Source organism: Rhinatrema bivittatum, chromosome 2 (genome assembly GCF_901001135.1).
Source record: "Rhinatrema bivittatum chromosome 2, aRhiBiv1.1, whole genome shotgun sequence".
In the NCBI taxonomy this organism is placed as follows: Eukaryota; Metazoa; Chordata; class Amphibia; order Gymnophiona; family Rhinatrematidae; genus Rhinatrema; species Rhinatrema bivittatum.
Window position 1 is genome coordinate 95,348,171 of NC_042616.1, and position 26,120 is coordinate 95,374,290.

Consider the following 26,120-nt stretch of genomic DNA (forward strand, 5'->3'; position numbering starts at 1 on the left):
AACAATGCTATTTCTTCATTCCATAGTAAACTGTGGCTTAGGTATCAGAACTGATTCATAGTTTGAATGGACTTTGCATGCTATATTGATTAAAATATCCAAATCCCTTACCTGTGCATACATACTACTAACTTGGCTTTCACACAGAAGATGTGTACATCTGCTGGTGAGCGTAGGGTCTACTGTGCCACCATGTGCTTGGATAATCTAGAACAAGAAATGAAACATTCATGGGACTGGAGAATATCAGTTATACCATTTAGGTAGAGATGTTTTCTCTATTCCAAATTAGCATGGAGCATGCTGGTTAAAAAATTTATAAGTAGGATAAAGCTATGAATAAAACACATGTAAAATGTATTTTAAATGTATAGAAAGAATGGTATGAACCACAGCATCTTTAATACTGGACACAGCTTAAGCGACTAAATCGCATGCAGAAATTAACTCCCTTTTAAACACATTTACATCCTCCACCATATATAAACATACAATTTAAGGATTTTACCTTTCATTTCAATTAACATCATTATCCACAACTAATTAAATTCAACAAACAATGTATATTTTTTTTCTTAACATTTGAAAAAAAATACAAGAGCAGGAACAAAAGTTGTTTATGTACTGGCTTTCATTGGGCAACAAATTATTTTGGTGAAAGCATTGTTTAAATGCTAATTATTAAAACCAGTACAGTAAGTCAGAAAGAAGTAACCAGGCCATAAGAGCAAGTTTGCTTACCGTAAACGGTGTTTTCTGTAGATAGCAGATGAATTAGCCAATTCATTTGCTATCTAAGGAAAACAAGGTTTACGGTAAGCAAACTTGCTCTTTTCACATAGATAAGCAACTGAATTAGCCATGCTGTCTGGGAGTCCCCAGCTGACCTATTGAGCAGGTAATGTGTAATAATTGTTGTTGGTTTTTTTTTTTTTTTTTTGCTCAATACGTGGAAACATGGCGGACAGTTCCTATGAAGGCTGCAATTATATGGAATCTGTGCTCTTCTGAAGGATAGTCCACCCCACTAGGGCATCATTCGCAGTTTGTTTATCTAAACAATAGTGGGATGTGAAGGTGTGAAGCGAGGACCATGTTGCTGCTTTACATATGTCTATGATAGGAACTTGATGTAGAGAGGTGATCGAGGCTATCATGGCACGTACCTGATGCACCTTAGGTGTTTCAGATAAAGTCTGCGACCTTTGTTGATAACAAAACTGTATACAGTTCGATATCCATGTGGATAAAGTTCTTTTTGCCACAGGACGCCCTGGAGCGTTCGGATTGAATGAAAGGAATAGTTGTGAAGGTCGTTGGGTGAAAGCGTGCGTTTTTTGTAGTACGCTAGTGCGCGCTTGCAATCTAAAGTGTGTAAATTCTTCTCATTAGCATTAGCATGAGGTTTAGGATGGAACGTAGGCAAGGTGATGGTCTGGTTAATGTGGAAACCGGAGATCACATTTGGTAGAAACTTAGGGTGCGTGCATAGGGTCACCTTGTCATGGTGAAATTGAAGATAAGGAGTGTAGTGAACTAAGGCTTGCAATTCACTGACTCTCCTTGCAGAAGTTAAAGCAACCAGAAAGAGCACCTTCCAAGAAAGGCAGTGAAGGTGACAAGTTTCTAAGGGTTCAAAGGGCGAAAGCATCAACTGTTCGAGAACTGTACTAATGTCCCACAGTACCGGTGCTTTGTGTACAGGTGGACGGAGGTGTAATACGCCTTTCATAAATCTGGATACTAAGATATGACATGAAATAGGCTCTCCATCTAGAGGGGTATGATAAGCGGCTATAGTGCTTAAATGAACTCGTAGCGAGGAAGACTTGCTATACAGTAGATGGAGATATGAAAGAAGCCATTCAGATGAGCAAGTTAACGGGTCGATACCTAGTGATGTACACCAAGAAGTGTAGCATGTCCACTTTCTCTGGTAATTCAGTCTGGTTGATAGTTTTCTAGAGGGCAGCAGTATGTCCTGAATAGTAGGAGAAATGTTTAGACGCTGGTAAGCGAACCTTTCAATCTCCACGCCGTGAGGTGTAGCGAGGAGTGTAGAGAATGTAGCAGTGTTCCCTTGTCCTGGGTGAGAAGTTGTGGACTGTCGCCCAGGGGAATCGGGCTGTGGATGGATAGTCGTAGTAGGTAACTGTACCATGGTTTACGAGGCCATGCTGGTGCAATTAGGATTAGGTCCGCTTGATCCTCGATGCATCTCTGAAGTGTTCGAGAGATGAGTGGTATCGGGGGGAATGCATAGAGTAGGTCTTTTGACCAATCGATGAGAAAGGCGTCTGGGGCGAGCCTGAGGGGGCTTGGGTAAACCGAGCAAAATTTCTTTAGTTTCCTGTTGTTTTCTGTCGCGAAAAGTTCCTGAGTTACCTCTGGATTCAATTCTCATTCGTGTGGGCAAAAGATTCTGCTGAGTTTGTCCGTTCTGGAATTGTGTATCCCTGGCAGATAAGTTGCCTGAGGTGAAATGGATTTTTGATGAGCCCATTCCAGCATTTTCACTGCTTCCTTGCAGAGGTTCCAAGAAACCCTCCTTCTTTGTTTATATAAAACATGGTCACTTGGTTGTCTGTGTGCACCATGATTATTTTCCCTTGTAAGGAATCTTCGAAGGCTCGAAGGGTGTTTTTTACTGCCCTGAGCTCCAAAAGGTTGATATGAAGTGTCCGCTCGAACTGGGTCTAGAGACCTTGTGTCTGTAATGTTTGCAGATGAGATCCCCATCCTGTGGGAGATGCATCCATAGTGAGTATCACTTGATGTTGAAGGGGTCTCAGTGGTGTTTGTGGGAGTAACCACCATTGTAGGTCCCGTTTCATGCTGGTGGTCAAGGAAACGGGTGTGGACAATGGCTGTAGATATTGAGTCCACTGAAGTTTGAGACCCCATTGTAGGCGGCGCATATGAAGGCATGTGTGTGGAACCACATAAATGGCTGCCGCCATGTGCCCCAGAACAAGCTGGTACTGTCGCACTGTGAAGTAGTGTCGTAGAGACTGTAGAGAGAGCTGGTGCTCTCGGGTGAGGTAGGAAAGCCTTGTCTTGGATCATATCGATGTAGGCTCCTATGAATTGTAAAGTTTGAATGGGCTCCAGTTTCGATTTCTCGTAGTTGATGAGGAGTCCTAGTTTGTCCAGGCAAGAAATCATTTGGAGAAGATTGTCTCGTAGTAGTCTTGGATTGGATGCTACTAGGAGCCAAGAAAGGTAACACCAGGAACTGGGGTGCATTGGTATGTGAGCATAAGCATCTTTCAAGTCCAGTGAGCACATCCAGGCCCTGGGTTGAAGGAATGGAAGAAATGATTTTTTTTTTTTTTAATTTTTTTTATATACTGACATTCATCTCAATTGAGATATCACACCGGTTTACATTCAGGTACTGTAAGTATTTCTCTATCCCCAGAGGGCTTACAATCTAAGTTTTTGTACCTGAGGCAATGTAGGGTAAAGTGACTTGCCCAAGGTCACAAGGAGTGATAGCGGGACTTGAACCTTGGTCTCCTGGTTCATAGTCCACTGCTCTAACCACTAGGCTATTCCTCCTCATTTTGAACTTCTTCTTGTGTACGTGTTTGTTGAGGGAACATAGGTCCAGAATCGGGCGTAAACCTTCTGTTTTCTTGGGAATTAGGAAATATTGGGAATAGAAGCCCTGATAAAATTCCTGGGGAGGTAGCTTCTGGATGCACTGATTTTGTAAAAGAAGTTGGATTTCTTGTAGGATATGTTCCTTCTGAGTTACAAACTTCTGAGGAACCCAGTGTGGAAGGGTTGGGAGGGATGAGAAATTGAGGGCAAAGCCCTTCTGTATTATTGATAAATCCTACTGATCCAAAGTAATGTGATTCCAGGCTGGAAGATAGTTGGACAACCTTCCTCTGACTGGTGATGACGGTGGCACTGTTATTTTTAAAAACTCGACTGGGCTTTTGCCGGTTGAGGATCGGATTGTTGCCATGGTTGCCTAGGATTTCTAGTACGCTGGTGTGCAGGTTGCTGTTAAGTCTGTTGCCTTGATGGCTGATTGTACTGAGCCTTATAATAAGTGTAAGGTCTAAAGTCTTATAAGAAGACCTACGATAAGAAGTTGAGGCAGCATACCGACGTCATGAAGTATGTGGACATTGCAGCGATGTTAAGCAAGAACTGCTGTTTTTTGCTCCTTGAGTTTTGTTACAGTATCAGTGAAATGATCTCCGAACAAATTGTCTGGATGACATGGTAAATTAGCCAATTTGTCGTGGACATCGTCCCTTATGGCACTAGATCGCACCCTCGCGAGGCATCTGGCTGCTAAGGCATTTGCTGAAGTCTTAGACAAAACATCAAACCCTTCATAGATGGATCTCAGTAAATGACGCAAACCTTCCTCAAGGTTATAGTATTGAGGAGGTAAGGAAGTATCTGCTGAGGATTGCTGAAGATGTGGTTGCAATGATTGCAGACTCTCGAAAAGATGTTATGTTATGTAAAACTGGTGGTTTTGAATGCGGGCATTGAGCATCGCAGAGGAATATGCCTTCTTTGCGAAGTCATCCAATATCTTATTATCTCTAGTTGGTGGTGTGTTGGGAGTGAATTCTGGATTTGCGAGCCTTTTGCATCGCCGACTCAATTACCACTGACTGGTGTGGAAGTTGAACAGTGGTATAATAAGGAGAATCCTTCATTCTGTATTTCAGGTCAGCTTTACGAGATGTTGGAGGAACTGTCAAGGGAGTAGCCCAAGATTTCTCCAGTAAAGCTGTTAATGCAGTGTGTTGTGGAAGGGCCACTGGTTCAGATGGCATGTCCAAGATTTTGAGGATACCCAGCATCTCTTGACGAGGATCTGGTATCTTCTTGGTCTGTATGTTGAGTAATTTACCCACCTTGACTATGAACTGAGAATAGGTAAGGTCCTCTGGTGGTGATGAAGGCTCTGGAGGGATCTCATCTGGGTCAGACAGGTAACACGTGGATAAATCTGAAGAGGGATCCTCCAAGGGAGACACTGGGGAGATTGGGACATCCCATGGCATTAGAGTAATCTTCTTAGATGGTTGCACTGGATCTGCTTGTGGTATAGACGAAAGCAGTTTCAGTGGTAACTGAGATTGCTCTATTGACTGTAGAAATTGAGTCAGAAGAGTAGTAATCTGAGAAAGAGTTTGGTTTGCTAAGCCCGACGTAGACTGATAGTGTAAGTGTCTTACATGGGGTGGAAGAGGCTACTTGGTTGGTGAAGGAGGAGTATCCGAACCCTTGGAGTCAATGGAAATATGAGACAGTGCCCCAGGTGAAGATGGAGACACGTCTGACATAGAAAGTGGAGATGTAGGTTGAGCGCTACTCATCTCCTGTGTTGGCGAAGCTTCTCTGTGTCTTTTGTGACCTTAGTGATGCTTCTTAGGATGTTTCTGCGTCGAATGCATCGATGTAGAATCGAATGCGTCGAGCAAAGGCATCTGCATCGGTAACATTACATTTTCCTGCGTCAATGTGGCAGTGCGTCGGTGCATCGATGCTTCGATCTTGACGCATGCGTCGGTGAAGCATGCGGCCCGCGATGCCTCTGATGCATCTCCCGCACTCTGAGCCAATTTTCGGCTGGCGCTTAGCGGACAGTGTCCTGACCTGTGGGGGTCAACTGAAGAGGCCCTCTTCTTCGAAGGGGACTTTTTCTTCAATGTTGGAGCTGGAACTGATCTGACAAAGACTTCTGAAGAGGCATAAGAGCCCGAAGTCCTGGATCTCAGCTCATGATGTTCTCTCTGCCTCTGATCCTGAAGGGACATTTTCTTGCAGTCCTCACAAGTTGACTGGTCGTGGGTCCCGAGGCAGAAGTGGCAGGAGATGTAGCTATCTGTAGCCATCATTAACTTACCACAGGAACAGAATTTAAAGCCTGGACGAGGCTTTCCTGGTTTGGATGTTAAGATGCTTTTACCTGTAGTAATCATTTCTTTTAACTTTTTAAAGACTTTTTTCCTCACAGAATATAACTTTCTCTGGAGAAAGAGCTCCATGTGCCCTAACGGTCTCGCAGAAAAAAACTGACTGAGGAGACTGAGGTAATCCTGTCAGGATACAGGAGGGAGCACCTAGCTAAAAGACTTTGAGAGCTCCGCCACCTAGTGGCACGGAAGACGTACCCAGACAGCATGGCTAATTCAGCTGCTTATCTATGTGAAAATAAACGTGAAGCCAATTATATGCCAGATAATAGCCTAGGAAGTACTACAGGATTTTATGGCACTGAGGCCAAATGAATGTTGCGCCTCATAAATAATCTGAGGCAGACACTAAAAAAACGACATGGAAAAATCAGTCCGTCAGAAAGAGTGAAAAACGAGAGATAATAAGGTCCAGCCAATATTGATAAACTAATATAATGAAAAAAGGAGGCAGCAATGGAAAAGACCCCATTCATGTCCTGATTTATCCAGTCCTACACATAGGTATGCTGATTCCTAGGAATCCACTGCAACCACTGCTATAAAGAAAGCAATCTTATAGTATTTTAATAAGAAAAGAAGTTAGATCCATTCAGTATGGAATTAGCCTTAAAATACTTTACATTCATAAGAACACTTTCCATTTAACCAGAACATCCGCAAACCAAGTAATTAGCTTTAGAATAATAAATGTTGCTATGCTATCGGATAGTGTTCACCTCAGAAGTACTATGAGTAATAACACATCATAACAAAAGGTAAAATAAAAATATAGAGGCCACAGAGTGGTGAATAGGCGGAGAGGGGGTTCCCTTATTCATAACATAAAGCACTATTGAGCAAGTCTGTAATGAGCTTCAGAGGTCACTTGCCAATTACGGTAAGCAAATTCCTGTAATTGAATTTTTTGTCAAAATATGGGCTCTGTGATTTTCATTAAACAAATGTACATACAAACATGATTACAGATCAAAACAGTTCTACCATGTAGCAGAGTCTTACCCTTTTCCAGGTTGCCAGCAACTGTTTATCAGCCATCTGTTCTGGGTAATCAGCAATTGCAAAGACACAACCCAACAAAAAACATTCTTCTGGAACTGAAATAAAATATTTTCCACATTAATATAAAATATACAAATACATAAATAAAATAAAAAGAATCAATTACAAAGTCTTCATTCCAAAGACTTACAATGAAGTCTCTAAAGAGTGATTATTGTTCTTAATCACGGTCTACTTCTCTAAATAATATAAAGACAATAACTGTTTATTAACAACCAGCAGATAAGGAATCAAGGGTAGCTTCCAACAAGCAGCTGCCACACACCGAGCTGCAATTATAATCTGAATAATCAATAGCTATGCATTTCTAGTAATATGTTCAATTGGGAAACTTAAAAGAAAAAACATGGAGTCCTTGGGAATAGTAGCCTTAGTAATATCTTGAATCCATTTAACAATCATATTCCAATATTTCTGGGCCAAAGGGTATTCCCACCAAATATGATACAGAGTGCCTACATCCTTAAATAAGTGCCAACTTTCATTGTTTACAAGAGAATAGATTTTGTGGAGGCTCTCTGGTTTAATATACCATCTAAACATCAACTTATATCAATTTTCCACAAGCACCGAAGAAATGGAACTTTTTACAGACAAAGCATAAATCCCAATCATCATCATCCAATTCAACTCCAAGATCTTTCTCCCATGCTATTAAATGTTTATCTGCCAACTTACCAAAAAACAATATATATAACTTAAAAATTATCTTGGAACCTTGTGAGCTTTGTCACAATACCCTTCAAAAATTGTTTTCCCAAACTGAAAACCTTCCAGTTGAAACAATAGTCTTCACAAAACCTAAGCAGGCCCTGGCTGGGGAGCTGCTTATGCTTTTTGTTTTCAGGCTTGACGAGACTGCGGTTTTTGATAAGGTCTCGTAGCACAGGATCTGGCTGGTGGTGGATATGACTTCTTCGGACGGTAGAATGACTTCTTAGAGTCCTTTCTGAAGGGCTGCTTTGAGGAGAAGTTGGACGGCATCAAAGAGAGTTGTTTTAGGGTCTCATGATGGTCCTTTAATTCTGCCACCATCCGTTGGATCTGTTCGCTGAACAGATTATCTCCCACACAAGGCAGGTTGGACAACCGGTCTTGCACTTCTGGGCGAAGGTCAGAAGACTTGAGCCAGGCCCACCGTCTCGCCGAAATAGCAGCTGCAGACACACTGGGAGAGGTGTCAAAAATATCATAAGATGTTCTAATCTCATGCTTGCCTGCCTCAAAACCCTTGTTTACAAGGGTTTGTAATTGTTCTTGGAATTGCTGAGGCAGGGAGTCTGAGAAATCCTGTATCTGCTTAAAAATGACCCTGTTATATTGGGTCATATAAAGCTGATAGGCGGCAATTCGGGAGATGAGCATGGCCCCTTGGAACACTCGGCGACCAATGTTATCTAGGAATTTGTGTTCCTTTCCAGGAGGAACAAACGAGTGAGGTTTTGACCTTTTTGCCTTCTTTTGTGCAGACTCTACCACAACAGAGTGGTGATCAAGCTGTGACTTTTGAAAACCTGGGGCTGACTGCACTAAATAAGTAGTGTCAGCTTTCCTGTGTACTGGAGCAACTGATCCAGGATTTTCCCAGTTCTTCTTGAAGAGATCAAGAAGGATCTGGTGGATGGAAATAGAGGTTATTAACTTGGGGGCATCCAGGAATTGGAGCAACTCCATCTGGTGCCTATCATCCTGTTCTGTCTTTAATTGAAAAGGAACTAATTCAGCCATTTCCTTTACAAAATTTATAAATGAGAGGTCCTCTGGAGGAGAACGCTTTCTACTCTCAGTGGGTGAAGGTGGTGAAGGTAAGTCATCGGTGTCTGATGAGGTATCATCACCCCAGGTATCATAAGGATCAGCAGCCTTCCCCCTAGGAACTAGAGGGGGACAGGGTGGTTGGATACCTGAAGGTCCCGGTCTAGGCTCCGAAGGAATCGGAGGCACTGATGATGGCATCGATGGATGACTCGGTGGCGCCGACGGACGTATCTGCACCGATGTATGGGTCGGTGGCGAGGGACGTATAGACATCGATGGCTGAGGCAGAACTCCAGATGGAGGAATGCAAAACGGTGTTTCTCCTCCCAATGAAGCTGTCAGTGGGGAGGGCATCGGAGCCATCGGAGACCCGGTATCCATCGGTGGAAAGGCGGCCATTAGGGCTGCCATCCTGGATAGCAGCGGTGCCAGCGCTGCCGGAATCGGGTCGATGATTGGTTCCACAGTTGGTGCCAGTTTCGGTGCCGGAGGAACCTGAAGACGTTGCATCGCCTTGTCAATGGCCTCCTGAACCATCCGTCCAGTTCTTCTCGGAGACCTGGAGCAAGCAGCCCCGGCTCCGGAACAGAAGAAGGAGGCAGAGGCATAGCCGGAGGGACCACCGTTAAAGGCGGAGTCACGGCTCCCGATCCCCGATCGGGTGAGGGTTGCCTCGGAGACCCAGTCGCAGAAATGGTCGGTGCCTTTCCTGGACGGGGTTTCTTCGAAAGCGGCTCGGACGATGGCGAGGTCGATGATTTCGCTCCCTCGATGGTCTGAGTCTTACAGTGTTGATGGCAATGTTTCTCCCTGTGATCCCCTCGATCCTGAGCGGGAATAGAGGGGGTCGATGGCCGAGAAGTCGTCGATGCCGGTGGGTCACCGGTCGGTGGTCGATGCTGGCGCAAAGTTGACGGTGCCGACTCTGATGACGTTGATGCAATGGACGGAGTCGGGGTTTGAGCACGGAAGAGAAGTTCCATCTTCTCCATTCTGGCCTTGCGACCCTTCGGTGTCATTAGGGCACATTTGGTGCAGGTCAAGACATCGTGCTCGCGTCCTAAACACATTACACAGACTTTATGGGGGTCTGTGATAGACATGGTGCGGGTAAAGTCCAAGCACCGACGGAAACCCGACGCCATGGCCATAGAAAAAAAAATCGAGCCGCGGTACGGTCAACGGGTAGAAACTTACCGGAGTACCGCGGACTGACAAAAGTTAGAGGAGGGACCCCTGCGGGGCAATTTAACTTTTAGTAATTCCATGAGGAAAATTCCTGTCAGGAATCTCTTCAGAACTCCTTTACTGCAAGGCTACTGCTGCGTGGAAAAAAGAAGACTGAAGGGGGACCCCCTGCTGGCTGCAGGGTTGGTGCCATGGTGGACATGCCCAGTAGGGGCCAGTCAAAGTTCTGGAAACTTTGTTCTGGAAACTTTGACAGAAGTTTTCCGTGATTGGGCTTCATCCTGTGATGTCACCCATATGTGAGGACTACCATCCTGCTTGTCCTGTGAGAATTAATATTATTAAGTTAAGCCTTGTCACATACTGATGCAAAATGTGAGTGATTGGTCTGGACCTGAAACAGATGCTTAAAGATAAAAGGGATGGGGATAGAGGAGGGATGCTGAAGAGAAAGAGGAAGGGTCTGAAGGGGAGGCAGGAGAGAGAGGTCTGGGGGCCAGAAAGAGAAGTCTGTCCCCAAGAAAAGCAATGAAAGCAATAAAAGCTCTGCAAACCCAACATACTTCACAGTATTATGTGCAACCTACTAAGCCTTTGTTGTTTTTCTTGTGGAGGGTAAGGGTGAGGGAATGGGTACGGATAGGAATTGAGGCAGGAGGGAGAAGACAGCAAGAGGAGGGGTGGGAGCAGGGAAAAGGAGAAGGAGGGAACAGAAGGGAGAGGAGGAGGAGGAGGGAGCCCCCCCCCCAACAAAAAAGATGACCAGGACTCTCTTCTCAGCCCCTTCCTCTTTCCTTCCTGCCCCTAGCTCCCCCTCCAGCATCCCACATCTCTCCCCCACGCCCTTTTCTGTTTCAGCCCCTCTTCTGTCCCCTTAACCCCATGCTCACTTGCTCTCAACATCTGCCACATCCATCAACCTTGCTCTCTCCTTGCCCCCAACTCCCTTCCACCTAATACACTCAAACTCACCCTCGTTTACACCCTCACAGTCCCTCATTCCTTCACTCTGACCCCCCCACCCACCTTCTCTCCCCCACAATCCCTTCATCCTCATCCTTCTCTCTCAATCACACCCCCACCCCTATAGCGCTGCACAATGCCATCACTCAATACTGTCACCTACCTCCTAAAGAATCATGGTTTTGCAAGGCTTCCTGCTCTGCGGGTATGGCGCCTGATGACATCTTTCAGGCACCGGCAGCCACAGAGTAAGAGGAGGAATTGAAGAGCTGCAAAGCCAGCACTGGGTGAATGGCTGGGATTAGGGCAGGTGTAGCGACGGCAGCAGCCGCCGATGTCAGAGTAGATGGGATTGTGCCAGGCCAAAGGCTTCACTTTTGCTGTGCCTGTTGCCATGTACCTTGTAGCCCCCCCCCCCCCAACCTCTGCTTCCAAAGCCTGCCAATTAGAGTAGCATGATTCCTCAACTCAGGAAATCTATTCTATGCATACAGTATAGCTTCGTTTACAAGGCATCAGGAAATAATAGTAGTAGAGAATGGCACAGATGAGAGCAATATGCCCAATAAACAGAGTTCATAAGAAAGAGTGTAGGGTAAGAGTAGAAAAGTTAAATAATGAGTTAAGTAATAAGGTGAATGCATTTGTAGGTGAGCAAGAGAAGCTTGAACTGTTTGCAGAAGCAGATGGAAAGCCAATATAGTGATTTGAGAAGAGGGATTACATGGTCATAGTGATACTGAAAGACGATTAAGTTGTCAGCTGAATTTAGAACAGACAGCAATGGAAAGAGATGCTCCAGTAGGAGGATCACAAAGAATAAGTTGCAGTATTCTAAGTGGGAGGTGATAAAGTGAATGAACATTTTAGTGGACAGCTCAGCAAGATGAATGGAGTTTAACATTTTATGTGGGAAGAAACCACACACTTTAGCAATGTTTTGGATTTGTGCAGAGAAGGAGAGAGAAAAATCAAAGATTATTAGGAAAGGAATGGAGAATAAAGCACTAATGTAATAATGCACCTGTATCGTACCATGGCAGGCCATATCTGGAGTACTGTGTGCTGTTCTGGTTGCCATATCTCAAAAAAGATATAGTTACTCAGGAAAAGGTACAGAGAAGGGTGACCAAAATGATAAAGGGGGATGGAACAGCTCCCCTACGAGGAAAGGCTAAAGATGTTGGGTCCGTTCAGCTTTGAGAAGAGACATCTCAGAGGGGATACGATAAAGGTCTATAAAATCATGAGTGGAATAGAATGGGTAAATGTAAATTGGCTATTTTTGTCTTTCAAAAAATATAGACTAGGGGCCATTCCATCAAGTTAAAAAGTAGCACATTCAAAACAAATAAGAGAAATGATTTTTCATGCAATGGACAGTTAATAGCGGAAACTATTCTAAAGATCAAAATCACAGAGCATATAGAAAGACAAGGTTTAATGGAAACAGTCAGCATGGATTTACCCAAGGGAAGTCTTGCCTCACAAATCTGCTTCATTTTTTTGAAGGACTTAATAAACATATGGATAAAGGTGAACCAGTAGATGTAGTGTATTTGGATTTTCAGAAGGCGTTTGAGAAAGTCCCTCATGAGAGGCATCTAACAAAACTAAACAGTCATGGGTTAGGAGGCGATGTCCTTTTATGGATTACAAACTGGCTAAAAGACAGGAAACAAAGAGTAGGATTAAATGGTCAATTTTCACAGTGGAAAAGGGTAAACAGTGGAGTGCCTCAGGGATCTGTACTTGGACCAGTGCATTTCAATCAACTAGATAAATGAGGCTTGAACGACGTGCCACAAATGCGCAGTAGAGAGCAGCTCTACTGCGCATGCGCAAGAGTACGTCGGTCAGAGGGGAGCAACATGGCGCTGGGAGCAAATGGAGCAGCGGAGGGCTGTCTTGGAAGCAGCAACTAGGAGCAGCGGCGGCAGCACAGAAGGTCTCCGGGGGGGGGTCTCTCTCGCGTGGTGAGAAGCAGTGGCGGCGGCAGCGGAGGCACAGACACAGAAATGGGAGGTCTCCGGGAGTCTCTCTCTCGCGCGCGCCTCATCACCGAGCTTCGGGCAGGCCAGCAACGAGCCCAGTAGAGAGGCGCGCACGAGAGAGAGAGACCCCGGAGACCTCCCATGGAGCAGCGGCGGCGGTATCTATGCATCAGGCAGGCCAGCAACGAGCTTGGTGGTGAGGCGCACATTCTGGATAACAGAAGAAGAGGGAATGGAGGAGGGCTGAGGGAGAAGGACGGGGTTGTGGAGGAGGTGGGAGAGGAAGGAAGAGGATGTGAGTAAGTGGAAAGAGTAAAGTTGTGGAGTACAGAAAAAGGGAGTGGAGGAGGGTTGAGGGAGAGGGAAGGGGTTGAGGAGGTGGGAGGGGAAGGAAAGGGAAGATGAGAGGGGATGGAAGGAAGAGGATGTGGAGTAAGTAAGTGGGAAGGGTTAAAGTGTGGAGAAGAGAAGAAGAGGGAGTGGAGGAGGGCTAGGGGAGAAGGGAAAGGGAAGGTGAGAGGGGAAGGAAGGAAAAGGGAAGAGGATATGACTGAACAAGTGCGAAGGGTAAGAAGTTCTGGAGAAGAGAAAAAAGAGTGGAGGAGGGCTGGGAAAGGGAAGGGGTTGTAGATGAGGTGAGAAGGAAAGGAAAGGAAAGATGAGAGGGGATGGAAGGAAAAGGGAAGTTGTGGAGAACAGAGCAGCTCTAACCGTGCCGGTCTGACCAATGGAATCTCGTCCATTTTAACGGGCTTAACGGCTTGTATATTTATAAATGATCTAGAAAGGGTATATGATGAGTGAGGTAATCAAATTTGCAGATGATACAAAATTATTCAGAGTAGTTAAATCACAAGCAGATTGTGATAAATTGCAGGAGGATCTTGTGAGACTGGAAGATTGGGCATCCAAATGGCAGATGAAATTTAATGTGGACAACTGCAAGGTGATGCATATAGGGAAAAATAACCCATGCTATAATTACACAATGTTAGGTTCCATATTAGGAGCTATCACCCAGAAAAAAAGATCTAGGTGTCATAGTGGATAACACATTGAAGCTGTTGGCTCAGTGTGGTAAGGCAGTCAAAAAAGCAAACAATTTTAAGAATTATTAGAGAGGGAATTGTGAATAAAACGGAAAATGTCATAATGCCTCTGTATCGCTCCATGGTGAGACCGCACCTTGAGTATTGTGTACAATTCTAGTCGCCACAAAAAAAGATATAGTTGCACTGCAGAAGGTACGAAGAAGGGTGACCAAAATGATAAAGGGGATGGAACGGCTCCCCTCTGAGAAAAGGCTGAAGAGGTTAGGGCTGTTAATCTTCAAGAAGAGATGACTGAGGGGGGATACGATAGAGGTCTTTAAAATCATGAGAAGTCTAGAACGGGTAAATGAGAATCAATTATTTACTCTTTTGGATAACAGAAGGACTAGGGGGCACTCCATGAAGTTAGCAAGTAGCACATTTAAAACTAATTGGAGAAAATTATTTTTCACTCAATGTACAATAAAGCTCTGGAATTTGTTGCCAGAGGATGTGGTAAGTGCAGTTAGTGTAGCTGAGTTTAAAAAAGTTTTGGATAAGTTCTTGGAGGAGAAGTCCATTAACTGTCATCCAGGAGGTGATATCAGACAACAGGCTGATATCTGGGACTGGATTCTTAGTGACATTTCTGATGTAGAGCTCGAAGTCATCAGCATAAAGTTGCTTTATTTATTTATTTATTTATTTATTTATTTATTTAAAAGCTTTTCTATGCCGTCATTAAGTTAGATTACCATCACAACGGTTTACAAAAAGGCACAAATAGAAATAAAAGTTGATTAGTATAGATAACATAGTATAGGTGTGCCATCATAGAACTGTAACATTTGTTCTAATAAAAAAAAACTTAAGTTCAATTTAGTTGAAATGTTGGTTAGAAAAATTCTATACGGTTCAAGTCTAACGTTAACACTTTAATATGTATTTGGAGATAGTAGAAAGAAATTAAAAACTGATTACTTGGTGCTTACTTTGCGTTCGTTTGTTTTTCTTCATTCTCCTTATAAAAAGCTTGTCTAAAAAGCCAGGTTTTTAGGCTTACTTTGAACAGTTTCAGACTTCTCTGCAGTCTAATTTCAAGTGGCATTGAGTCCCATAGTACGGGACTGGCCAGAGACAGCACTCGCTCCCTTACTTGAGTGAGGCGTGCTGATTTCACAGATGGAACAGTTAATAGCGCCTTATTAGCTGATCTTAGATTTCTGTGTGATACGTGTACCCGAAGTGCTGTGTTTAGCCAGTCTGCCTTTTCATCATGGATTAGTTTATGAATTATGCACAGTGCTTTATATTGTATTCTTTGTTCGATAGGAAGCCAGTGTAGTTCAGCCAGGGTTCCTGTAATGTGGTCTCTTTTCTTTTTTCCTGTTAGTACTCTGGCAGCCGAATTCTGCAGTATTTGAAGTGGACTAATGGTTACTTGTGGTAATCCTAGTAGGAGGGAGTTACAATAATCAGTGCTAGCAAATATCACTGCCTGTAGAACTGTATGGAAATTTGTCAGGGTTAGTAGGGGTTTCAATCTTCTGAGGACCATCAATTTGGCGTAACCTTCCTTTACTTTCAATGAGATGTGTTGTTTCAGGTTTAGTTCAGGATCAATTATTACGCCCAGATTTCGTACTTTCACCGCTAAATCCATAGTTTCATTATTTTTTATTGTTATCGGGGATTGGATGGGGTGTATGTTTTTTCATTCAAGGTGTAAGATTTCATTTTTTTCAATGTTTATTACTAGTTCCATTTGGTTTAGTAGCTGTTTGATTATATCTAGGTACATATTGGCCAATTGTGTTGAAAGCCATGGGAGGAGATCAGTGCACGAAGGAAAGAATCCCCTCCCTTCTTGCCATGCACTGCACTAGAGCAGGACTGAGATGTCTGTGCTAGGTATGTGAGCAGGGCATCAGACACAGGACTCTGAGCTAGTTAATGGGGCAAGGCAGCGAGTGGCCTCTAGGATGAATGAAAAGGAGCAAGACCGGTATGAGACCTGTTTGACAGGCAATGGATCGATGGGATAGAAGTTGTTGACCCTTCTCAGTCACATACTTAAGCTGGAAGAAGAAGTCCCTACACTGCAGCAAGTACATTTTGATTAATATAAAGAAGCACTGAAACTTATTTCATCCAGCTCACTATCCAATGAGGAAAACTTCCAGCAACAAGACTGCTCAGTAGAAGCTTAGCTCAAGTACATCAAAAATAAGAATCAGCTAGAAGTTCCTACAATGAAAAGAAATAAGACTGCAAGATACATGGAAACATGCATTTTCTACTGCCGCCCTCTTATTGTGGAATGCATTGCCAGTGAAACTATGAACAGAGACTGATTTAATGACCTTTAGAAAACTGATTAAAACCATATTATTTTGACAGTCTTTTGCAAGCATTTTATCTAATTAGATTGTACAAAAGAAAAGGGATCTTCATGTTTTATGATTCATGTTTATGTTTTATAGTGTGATTTTATTATGTGTAAATTTTACCAGTTTACAATTGTAATCTGCATTGATTGTGAATAATGAAGACTGAGGAATATAAGCACATTAAATAAATAAAAATGGGAAATGCTACGTCTGGATACCTTATCTAAATGCCAGGACACTGTGGATGATTTGGTGGCCACAACTGAAGTTCTATGGGAACTGTGATGAGCTCTGGAAGACTAAGAATAGTGAAGAATAAATGGACTGGAGGAGTATGAGCTGTGAGGACTGGGAGCATAATAGTGTTATCCATAGAGATAGGAAATGGGAAAAGTAGAGAGAAGGGAAAGTGAATTTAGGAGAAAGATAAGAAGCTCTGAATTGGTCATGTTAAATTTATGGTGGCGGTGGAACATCCAGGTGGCAATGTTGAACAGCCAGACTAAAATTGGGGACTGGATTCTTGGTGAAATTTCTGAGCATTACCAGCATAAAGATGGTACTGGGAGATCAAAACATCAAGGAAATGAGTGAAGAGAGATAAGAGAAGAGGATCCAGGACACAGCCCAGAGGCATACCAACTGCTAATAGGAAGGACAGAGGATCTACCAAATCTGTAACGGATAGATAAGAAGAAATCAAGATAGAATGGAGTAACAAAATCCCAAATGAGGTCAGAATGTCCAGGAGTAAATGGTGATCAAAGGTGTCAAAAGCAGATAATACATCAAAGAGGATGAGGATCAAGGAAAGGACTTTGGCTAAGAACAGGTCTGAAGACTTTGGCAAGGGCTATTTTCATGGAATGTAGAAGGCAAAAACAAACTTGGAGTCAATTGAGAATGGCTTGAGATGAAGAACTCAAGACAGTGGAGGTGAACAGCAAGTTTGAGAAGTTTGGATACAAACGTGAAATGGGAGATAGGACAATCGAAGGGCAGATAAGGTCGAATGAAGATTCTATGAATATTGAGATTACAGCATGTTTGAAGACAGCAGGTACAGCTGCAGTGGACCATGATAAACTAAGGAGAGAAGGGATAACTTCAGGAGAGAGAGTTATCTAGAGTGAAGGGGAGGAGGTGAAGTACTGCAGTCCTCAACAAGATGCCACTTCAGAGCAGCTATATTCTTTATTCTCCCTGACCCTCTCGAGCAGAGCCCCCTAACTCCTTCCTGCTGCCAATACCACTCACCTTGAATACAGCTTCTTATGTTCATTAATGGAACAGCATTTAGAACTAAAAGAAGAATTTCCTACTTGTTAATTTTGGGTCTGTGAGACTTTATATATTTCTGGATCATCAGGTTTTACCTCTGTCTACTGATGCATGGAGTATGAAGTTTTAGAGGCTGTAGTATGCTGCAACTGAGTATGCTGTTCCTCATCCTGCCAAAACAAACTCTTCCTCAATAATATTAATTGAAATTATAACAGCTGGGGTGAGTGAGAATGATATATAAAGACTCTCAGAACCAGAAATAACAGCTAAGACAAATACTTCCTTTCTAGGTCTTCTTCATATATCATTCTGGATTGTCAGTTAATAAGTAGTCCCAAAATAGAGTGGCAGCCTATTTTACTACAGCTGGCATAATTCTTCTTGGCTAGGCAGCCTATGTTTTATAAATGAATGCAGAAAACAAGTTGCAGCTTTGCACAAATCCAAAACTGTTGCTTTAATCTACTCAGCCCATTAATAAAACACACACAAAGCAAGCTTTCAATTCTTCTTGAAGGAAGATTTTGCTTTATAGGCCTCATGAATATATTTTATCTATAGTATCTGCAGCTTTTTGATTCTAAATGTCACTTTTTTTTTTTTTTTTTTTTTTTAGGCTGTATAAGACAAAACAATTTTAGATCTCCGCTATCTTACAAATCTTCAAGCCAGGACTAAATGGACAGAACAATTCGCTATAAAGAATTCTATTTCTATTTACGGGTAATTGGATAAATAACCAGATAAGCATAATACCTGTCCATAGAAATTAAAGATAGTTTATCTTTGAAATAAAATGAGAATAAGTAATCTTTTCCATATGAAAAAACCTGAAAGTTTATCTTGCTAAAAAAACAAACAAAAAAAACCCAAAAAACTTACAGCTATTTTTGAACAGATAGCTAACCAGAAAATTATTTTGACTATAAGAAGATAGGTTTCAGATATTTCTCATAACAGTTGAAGAAAAGAATTGCAGTAAGTACAATAAACACTACATTCAAGTCCCAAGCTGATATGCTGCCTTGAAAATTCCTTTTGAGTTTTAAGAATACTTATCACTACCTATATAATTTAGACTTCAGCTCTGCAGAGAGCTGGAAACAGCTTAAAAGATTTAGATTTATACCAAAAGAATCATAAAGGGTACTGCAAGCAAGAAAATTCATCTCTGCGTGCTGGGCAGATCCTCTGGATATCTCTAGACTGGAAAATACAAGGATCAATGAAAAAAAGATTCCATGCTTCTTGCCTGCACAGAATTATTGTAGATCTTAGCTCTTCTTATAGGAACTTTTCTGCACTCTTTCATATTTATTTATTTTATTGTTTTTGTTATACCGAGTTTCATGATAGGCATCACATTTGAAAAGTCTAAGCTGTCTCTTAAACAACAAAAGTTGAAACACAGTAGATGTTGGCAGTTAAGGACCATTTGGCCCATACAATATGCTGTTTCCTTGCTTAAGAATCTATCAGAGCCTCGCTGCAGGTTGACCTGACCTCCCCTTCTTGGAAGCCTGGTACAGATGTACTGCCGATTTGCTCATTTTGGCTTTTGTCTTCTCCCAAGTTTGGCCCTTTTATGCTGCGTGATTGGGCATAAAGAGTTCTAAAAAAAAATCCCAACATTCAGTACTTACTCCCCCCCCTGCCAATTTCCTCTGTCTGATAAACCCTCACCATTTTGTTCTCTATCTGTCTCAGTATGTTTAAATTCTCTCACGGTTTTGGTTGTCATCTCTTCTGCTAGGCTATTCCAGGCATCCACTGCCCTCTCAGTAAGTAATATGAGGGGGAATCAATAAGAGGAGTGAGAGCCATTCTGACTCTCTCTTTTATTTCCACCTAGTTCTTCTGAGTCTTCCTCCCTCTTGTGCTTGAATTTCATTTTTTATATTATTTATTTATTTATTTATTTCAGATTTTTATATACCGGCATTCGAGACAGCAGTCACATCATGCTGGTTCACATAGAACAGGGGTGCATAGTAAACATAACTATAACAATGGTGCTGAAAAGGCAGTTACATATAACAGGGTGATAAGAACTTGGCTGAGAAGGAAGAGAAAGGACAGGTTATTAATTCACACAGGTAAACGATAGAAGATATGGTTAAACAAGGTGTAGTTGGAGATTAGTTGATATTAGAAATGCTTGCAATCCTTACTTGAAAATCTTCTCATTTTTCCCTATGTTTTGTTTTCTTAAGGTTACGATGACATAAGCCTGAAAACCCACAAGGCTTTCTGCTTATCGACTGTACCCTGGGTAAAATGGGTTGAACGACGACTCCCCCAGACAACGAAAGCCTTCAGCTAACCAAAGCAGCAATCCCAGCCTCAGGTAAAACAGGAACAACGTACAATACCCAAATGAGTGCTGTATGAGAGCGGTTGGTAATACCAGGAGAATACAGCCTTGGGAGCAGGAAGAGGAAGAATCAGGAAACAGGGAGAGAGGTTTGCTTCCCTGTACATTCTGATGCTGCACCTTGCAGCTCTGTATATCGCCCCACTCGAGACAGAGACAGACAGACTGACTTAGGGGAGGCATGCTCAACAGCAGCGTTACAAAAAGCTCTCTTCTTTTCAAATAATAACCTTAAGAATGCTGGTGGCCCACTATTGGTATACGGATGAAAACCTACCTGTCCAGAATGAAATATGATGCAAATGGTTAAATAATGGCATTAGCAACTGAGATCAGAGCAACTGAAACAAAATAGAGCGCCCCAGCAGGCCAAATAGGACGAATGGGAGCCACAGAGAAAGTCAGATAGACTAAGGTATCAATTTATTAAAGTTGTTACCACAATAATGTGCATTATTGAGCAAGTTATTTGCCAATAGTACGCATTAACTGGAATTAACACACATTAGTCTGCAATAAACACAGCTTAGTGACCAAAACTACCGGCCCAATGCAAAGTTTTAAATAATGAGCTGCATCACATACAAATGCATGCATACCAGGCAAAAGAATAACATGGCTTGTGGTAAACTTCACAAATCGTGTTATTCTCAGAGAGTTACCACCACAGTGACAGGTGCAGTTAACTTTCTCTGTGGAGAAGCTCGACTGAATTCAGTCACACACATGGGTGACGTCATCGGTTTGATAACCAAAAGGTGGCAGAGGGTAGATGGGAATGTCCTCATGCAGCTGTGTAGAAATTCCAACCATAGCTTTTGAATAAAAGCATGGTATTCAGGAGTTGGAGAAGGAAGCATCATCGAAACGATATCCAACTCTAGAACTAGGATGGATGATGTCATTTTTGCAGCATGCGGCTTAGCTTCTGAATCTGCACATCTAGTTAGTGCTGCTTCAGCGCTGGCATTTTCGGCATTGGAATATTAGATGACAGCACCGAGTCATCAGCCCTAAACGTTTGATGGTTCTGAAGCAGTTTTGGCATATTAAGACTTATAGGTATGTTTCAAAGTCTTTGGCGTGGACAGTGTAAGTTTTTCTCTCTCCTTTGCGCCCTGACAATGAAGCTAGAAAGTCCTGCCTCAGCACTGAGGAGACTCTGTCCTTCTCTTTTTAGGTACTGGTCCTTTTTTAACTTCTTTCTTCTGACAGAGAGGATAAGTGGAACTTTAATTTTAGATCTCTGTATGCAAGTGCTCAAGCTGAACATTCATTCATTTTATAAGAAGGGCCCAAACAGTGGAGGCAGAGATCATGTAGGTCTTGACTGGATATTTTCCAATTACATTTTGGACAAAGTTTGAAGGACCTCTTTCCCAACATTATTACAAAAATATGGAATAAGGCATGAGGAAAAAACTAACTACACTATTTTTTTTTTTGGAGTCGCATGAAATTAAAATAGAGTGGACTGAAATACCACACAGGTAGAGCAGAAAGGGAAAACAGGAAAAGGGTTACCCAAAAATCTAACAAATGCCTGAGAGATAGAAAATGCATAAAAGTCCTTTCACTTCAGCAGAAGAAAAATGACTTGAGAAGATTTGCGCAACAGCGACTACACAGTAACATCCGTGCATGCTCAAAAGACTTCTGCGGTTTTTCTAAGCACTGAGAGAATAACGTCCCAGGTCAGTGCCATCTGATGACATCAACTTGTTTAGCAGAATTATCTTGCTTTCTACGGAGAACACCTGTTAAAGGTAAGCAACTTTGCTTTCTCCCGGGATCGTCATCAGGGTTAACGCGTTTGGCGAGTTCCCAGGGTCAAAATTTAAAGAGACCACTAGGCCCAGTCAAACCAACCCCCCAGCCCTCTTCCGAAAAACCCTAGTGGTCTAGTGGGGAAGGGCATGACCCTTTCCCACACCGGATTTTCCTGGCTGTGACAACAAGAAAAGAATTCCTACAGGATTTACTAAACCGAGGTACTCAGGTACCACAGATCAGTAAATCCCACAGGAACTCTCTCATGGTAAAACAGCCCAGAAACATGCTGTTGTACTATAGTTTAGTAATTTGGCCTTCCAAATAGGGGGCAATACATTTACAAAACTAGATTTGCAGAAAGTGTCGAGATCAAACAGGCAAGTAGCAAAAAATAAAACCATGCTCTTCTCGCTTTTTTTGTTTTGTATGATTAATATTGCTACTAAATGCGTGCCTACAACAGGTATCTTATAATATTATCCATTTTGAAGGATTTTTGTATCAAATCATGTTAACGCACCATATAAGCTGTTAATTTGTCATACTTACGCTCTATTCCCGGATCATGCCCAAACAACTGATGGGACTGGAGCAGCTGTTGATGCAGTTGCTGCTGTTGCTGCTGATGCTGCTGCTGCTGCTGCTGTTGTTGTTGCTGCTGAGCTGGAACGTGATGCGGAAGCGGATGGGGCATCTGACTCAAATGCTGGGGGGGTTGGTTTTGCATTTGCTGCTGCTGCTGCTGCTGCTGCAAACGCTGCAAGTGCTGCTGCTGCAGCTGAAGGTTCTGTTGCTGTAACTGCTGCAGCTGTTGCTGTTGCTGCTGCTGCTGCAGATGGTGCAGCTGCTGCTGTAAAGCATGCTGCTGCTGGAATTGCTGCAGCTGTTGCGGAGGGCGATGGAGCGGCTGAGCGTGCAGCTGCTGCTGGGAAAACTGCATCTGCTGTTGGGGAAACTGCTGCTGCTGGTGGACTTGCTGCTGTGAGAACTGATGAGGTGGCTGTTGTACAAAGGCTTGCTGAGGAATTTGTGGTGGCTGCTGCTGCTGCTGCTGTTGTAGCTGCATAAGCTGTGGTGGCTGAAGATGGAGCAAAGGATGGTGGTGCGGCTGCTGTGCAGGTTGATGCGCCTGTTGTAACAAATGTGTCTCTGGCGCGAGTTGTTTCAATTGTCCAAATAACATTGCATTCGGATGTCCTTGCTGATTATGATTTACTTGCTGTTCTAAGCTTTTCGTAGATGCTGAGAGAGACTGTAAGATCTAGAAAGAGAGCATTACTGTGAGTTGTTATAAAAGACAAAGAAAAGAAGGATGAGACAAATAATTTGCAAACAGTAATAAAGGAGATACAGAATATTCTGACAAATTTGTTCCCCTGGAGTAAGTCTGATTGCATCTTTAAAAGAAATTTCTAATATTTTCCTTTTAAAAATGTTGAAGGGTTATGGTGAGAAGTGAAGGCTTGATAGAAGATGGCAAAATATATATATTGGGGATGGGAGATAATTATTCATTTATATATAAGCACTTGACATTCCCCTTTTTCCTAATGGTAGGCCCAAGGTGGATTACATAAAGAAATAAAGCACTGAGTTCATAAATAATGAATACATACAGGTATGATTCACAGATATGAGGGTAGATAGCAAGTAAAAAGGGGAAAATAGGATACATTAGGCAGGAATAAAGAAGCAGATGCATTGTGATTAGACTGCATACCAATATTTAAAAAATACATCAAATACCAGCGGCATAAGAGATAGTAGAAATAAGTTAGAGGAAGCGCAGAAGAGGGTGAAATATGAAAGGTTAAGTATTCAAATCTCCCTACCACAAATTGCTTGATGACTTCTGTTAGTAACAATGTATGCAGAATACTGTACAATAAATGGGTATGTAAAAAAAAAAAAAAATTCTTCTCCAAAAAATTGCAGAATCACACTAAATACAAAAGGAAAAATATGAGTGATGTGATCACTCTAAAATGTGACTGGTACACTAAGCTCCCAGCATTCCAAAAGGTTTTCACCCCCAGAGAAAAATACATTGTCTAAGGATATTCATATAAAATGTGTCACTGGTCACATGTGACCACTGTTTTGGCCATTATTATCATTAATTCCCACCTAAGTTAAATCTTTGTTAATAGTACCAAAACAAATTTCATTTAAAAATTAGTTCATTATCTATGTAGGAAATACATTTCTTCAAAATGTAGATCGGTGTGTGAAATGCCCTTTATTTGAAATTAGCCAGACTCTGGCCGAGTTTCACTCTATAATCAAGAGCTGCCTCAGGGGCAACTAAAAACAAATATATTACAATTAAAAACACATACAGGGACACAAGAAAAATTAACATAAATCAACAAAAAACATCAAACATGTACAATCTTAAATAATGAGGGCCCTGTTGTTTGTAACAAACATAATGGTATGCCGAAGACAGAATAGTATATAGGAAAACAGAAAGGGACAAAATGATAGGGTGCATACATCAGTGTCTGAAGTTGACTCTTATTATTGATTATGGTGTGAAAAAAGGGGGAGGATGGCTCGGTATAAGTATAGAACATGTGATTTGAAATTACGATTAGAATTTGTGGGAGTGTGATCCAACTAACCAAAAGTGGGTACTAAAAAGAAGGATACATTTCAAAGCTTACTGCACATTAGCAGGGCTTCTCACATGCCCGCAGATAGATGTAATACAGTTAACGTATCCACTTTTTAAATGTTCCAGTGTTAGTCTGAATGGGTAAAAAATAATAATAAAATAATAATATAATAAATAAATGCGTCTTTTTGGCAGGATTCCAGGATTAAACTCACTACAAAGGACCAATACATTAGGTGGCGTTCATAACCAATACCGCACTGCATAAGCATTTGCTACAGCAGACGGATGTGGGAACTAACAGGTACATTACTATCGTGACCATTTAAAACCACACTGGATATAGAGTATATATATACACGTTTGAGCACATGGGACATAATTGGAACAGGTACCACTTTTTTTTATTTGTTAATCAGTAGCCAGCACTTTAAACATTATCATTCTCATTTTCATCACCATTAATTTTTTATTATTTTTTATCCTCATATTAGTTTCATTTAATTCATCATTTTTTAATCCATCATGTTTTAATTTATCATCTCTTAATTTTGTATTCTTCACTTTTTCAAAGGTACTTTGCTTTGACCAAATCCAATATTTCTAATATTTTTTAATAGTGTAATATTAGTACTCAATGTCATCTTATCTAAGGTAGAGTGAGATAGTCTTGTGTTAATATTAAAACTGTAATAAATAAAAACTTTAAAAATGCTTCTATTTATGCTTTAAAATGGATACCCAGGGTGAATTTTCAAAACATTATGCACGTAAAAATGAGTATATATGCTTATAAGTAGTCTCTACGCATATTTTGGAGAAATTACTTACCTGATAATTTTGTTTTCCTTAGTGTAGACAGATGGACTCAGGACCAATGGGTATTGTGCTCTCCTGATAGCAGATGGGAGACGTAGTCAGATTTCAAAGCTGACGTCACTCTACATATAGCCATGCAGCAAGCGTAGCTCTTCAGTATTCTCCTCAAAAAGCCATTGTGGATATATGTTTGCTTAAATAAATTGATTAAACTTTAACGGGTTCAACTGATTTCCAAACTTGAGACCGCCAGTGTACTCAACCAATTAATGCCGACACCAGACAAAGTATGGGTGTCTTGAATTAGGGGTAGGCTATGGCTTACCCGTATTTGCTTAGTCTCGAGATTTGTTATCCGAGGTTCTCGTTTTCTGGGGCAGCCATTATTTATTTATTTATTTATTTGGAACTTTTATATACCAACATTCATGTGCAAAGTTACAAATCACATCGGTTTACAGTGAAATGATAAAAGCAAATGAATGCATTACATCAAACAAGGGATACATGTAACTGGGATCCAATGGTTACAAATAAATACTAAACTCTTCAAGATAACAAGAAACTAGAAATGCACAGTATCACATATCCAGGATACATAACAGGGGTTCAAAGCTAACTATGATAAAAAAGGAGTCTAGAAGGAACAAAACAAATGAAACTGGGTGAGAATGGACCAACGGGTAAACATCCCGGGGATGGGATAAAAGTGGAGACAATAGGCCAAAGGAAGAAGACAAATTTGTTAACATGGCAAGTAGAAAGATGCCATGGGCGGGATGCTGAGTCCATCTGTCTACACCAAGGAAAACAAAATTATCAGGAAAGTAATTTCTCCATTTCCTAGCGTGTAGCCAGATGGACTCAGGACCAATGGGATGTACAAAAGCTACTCCCGCACAGGGTGGGAGGC

General features: G+C 41.9%; 1 protein-coding gene across 1 annotated transcript in view; it reads right to left on the bottom strand.

The window, feature by feature from the left end:
- The window catches only part of PAXIP1 (PAX interacting protein 1), a 211,567-nt gene that overhangs the window by 97,289 nt on the left and 88,158 nt on the right, over positions 1 to 26,120 (bottom strand). Inside the window, exons 7-9 of the mRNA XM_029588458.1 lie at positions 22,321 to 23,032; positions 6,957 to 7,051; positions 112 to 207 (exon numbers count right to left, since the gene is read on the bottom strand). Coding sequence (XP_029444318.1) covers positions 112 to 207; positions 6,957 to 7,051; positions 22,321 to 23,032 — 903 coding nt within the window. The remainder of the gene's footprint in view (positions 1 to 111; positions 208 to 6,956; positions 7,052 to 22,320; positions 23,033 to 26,120) is intronic.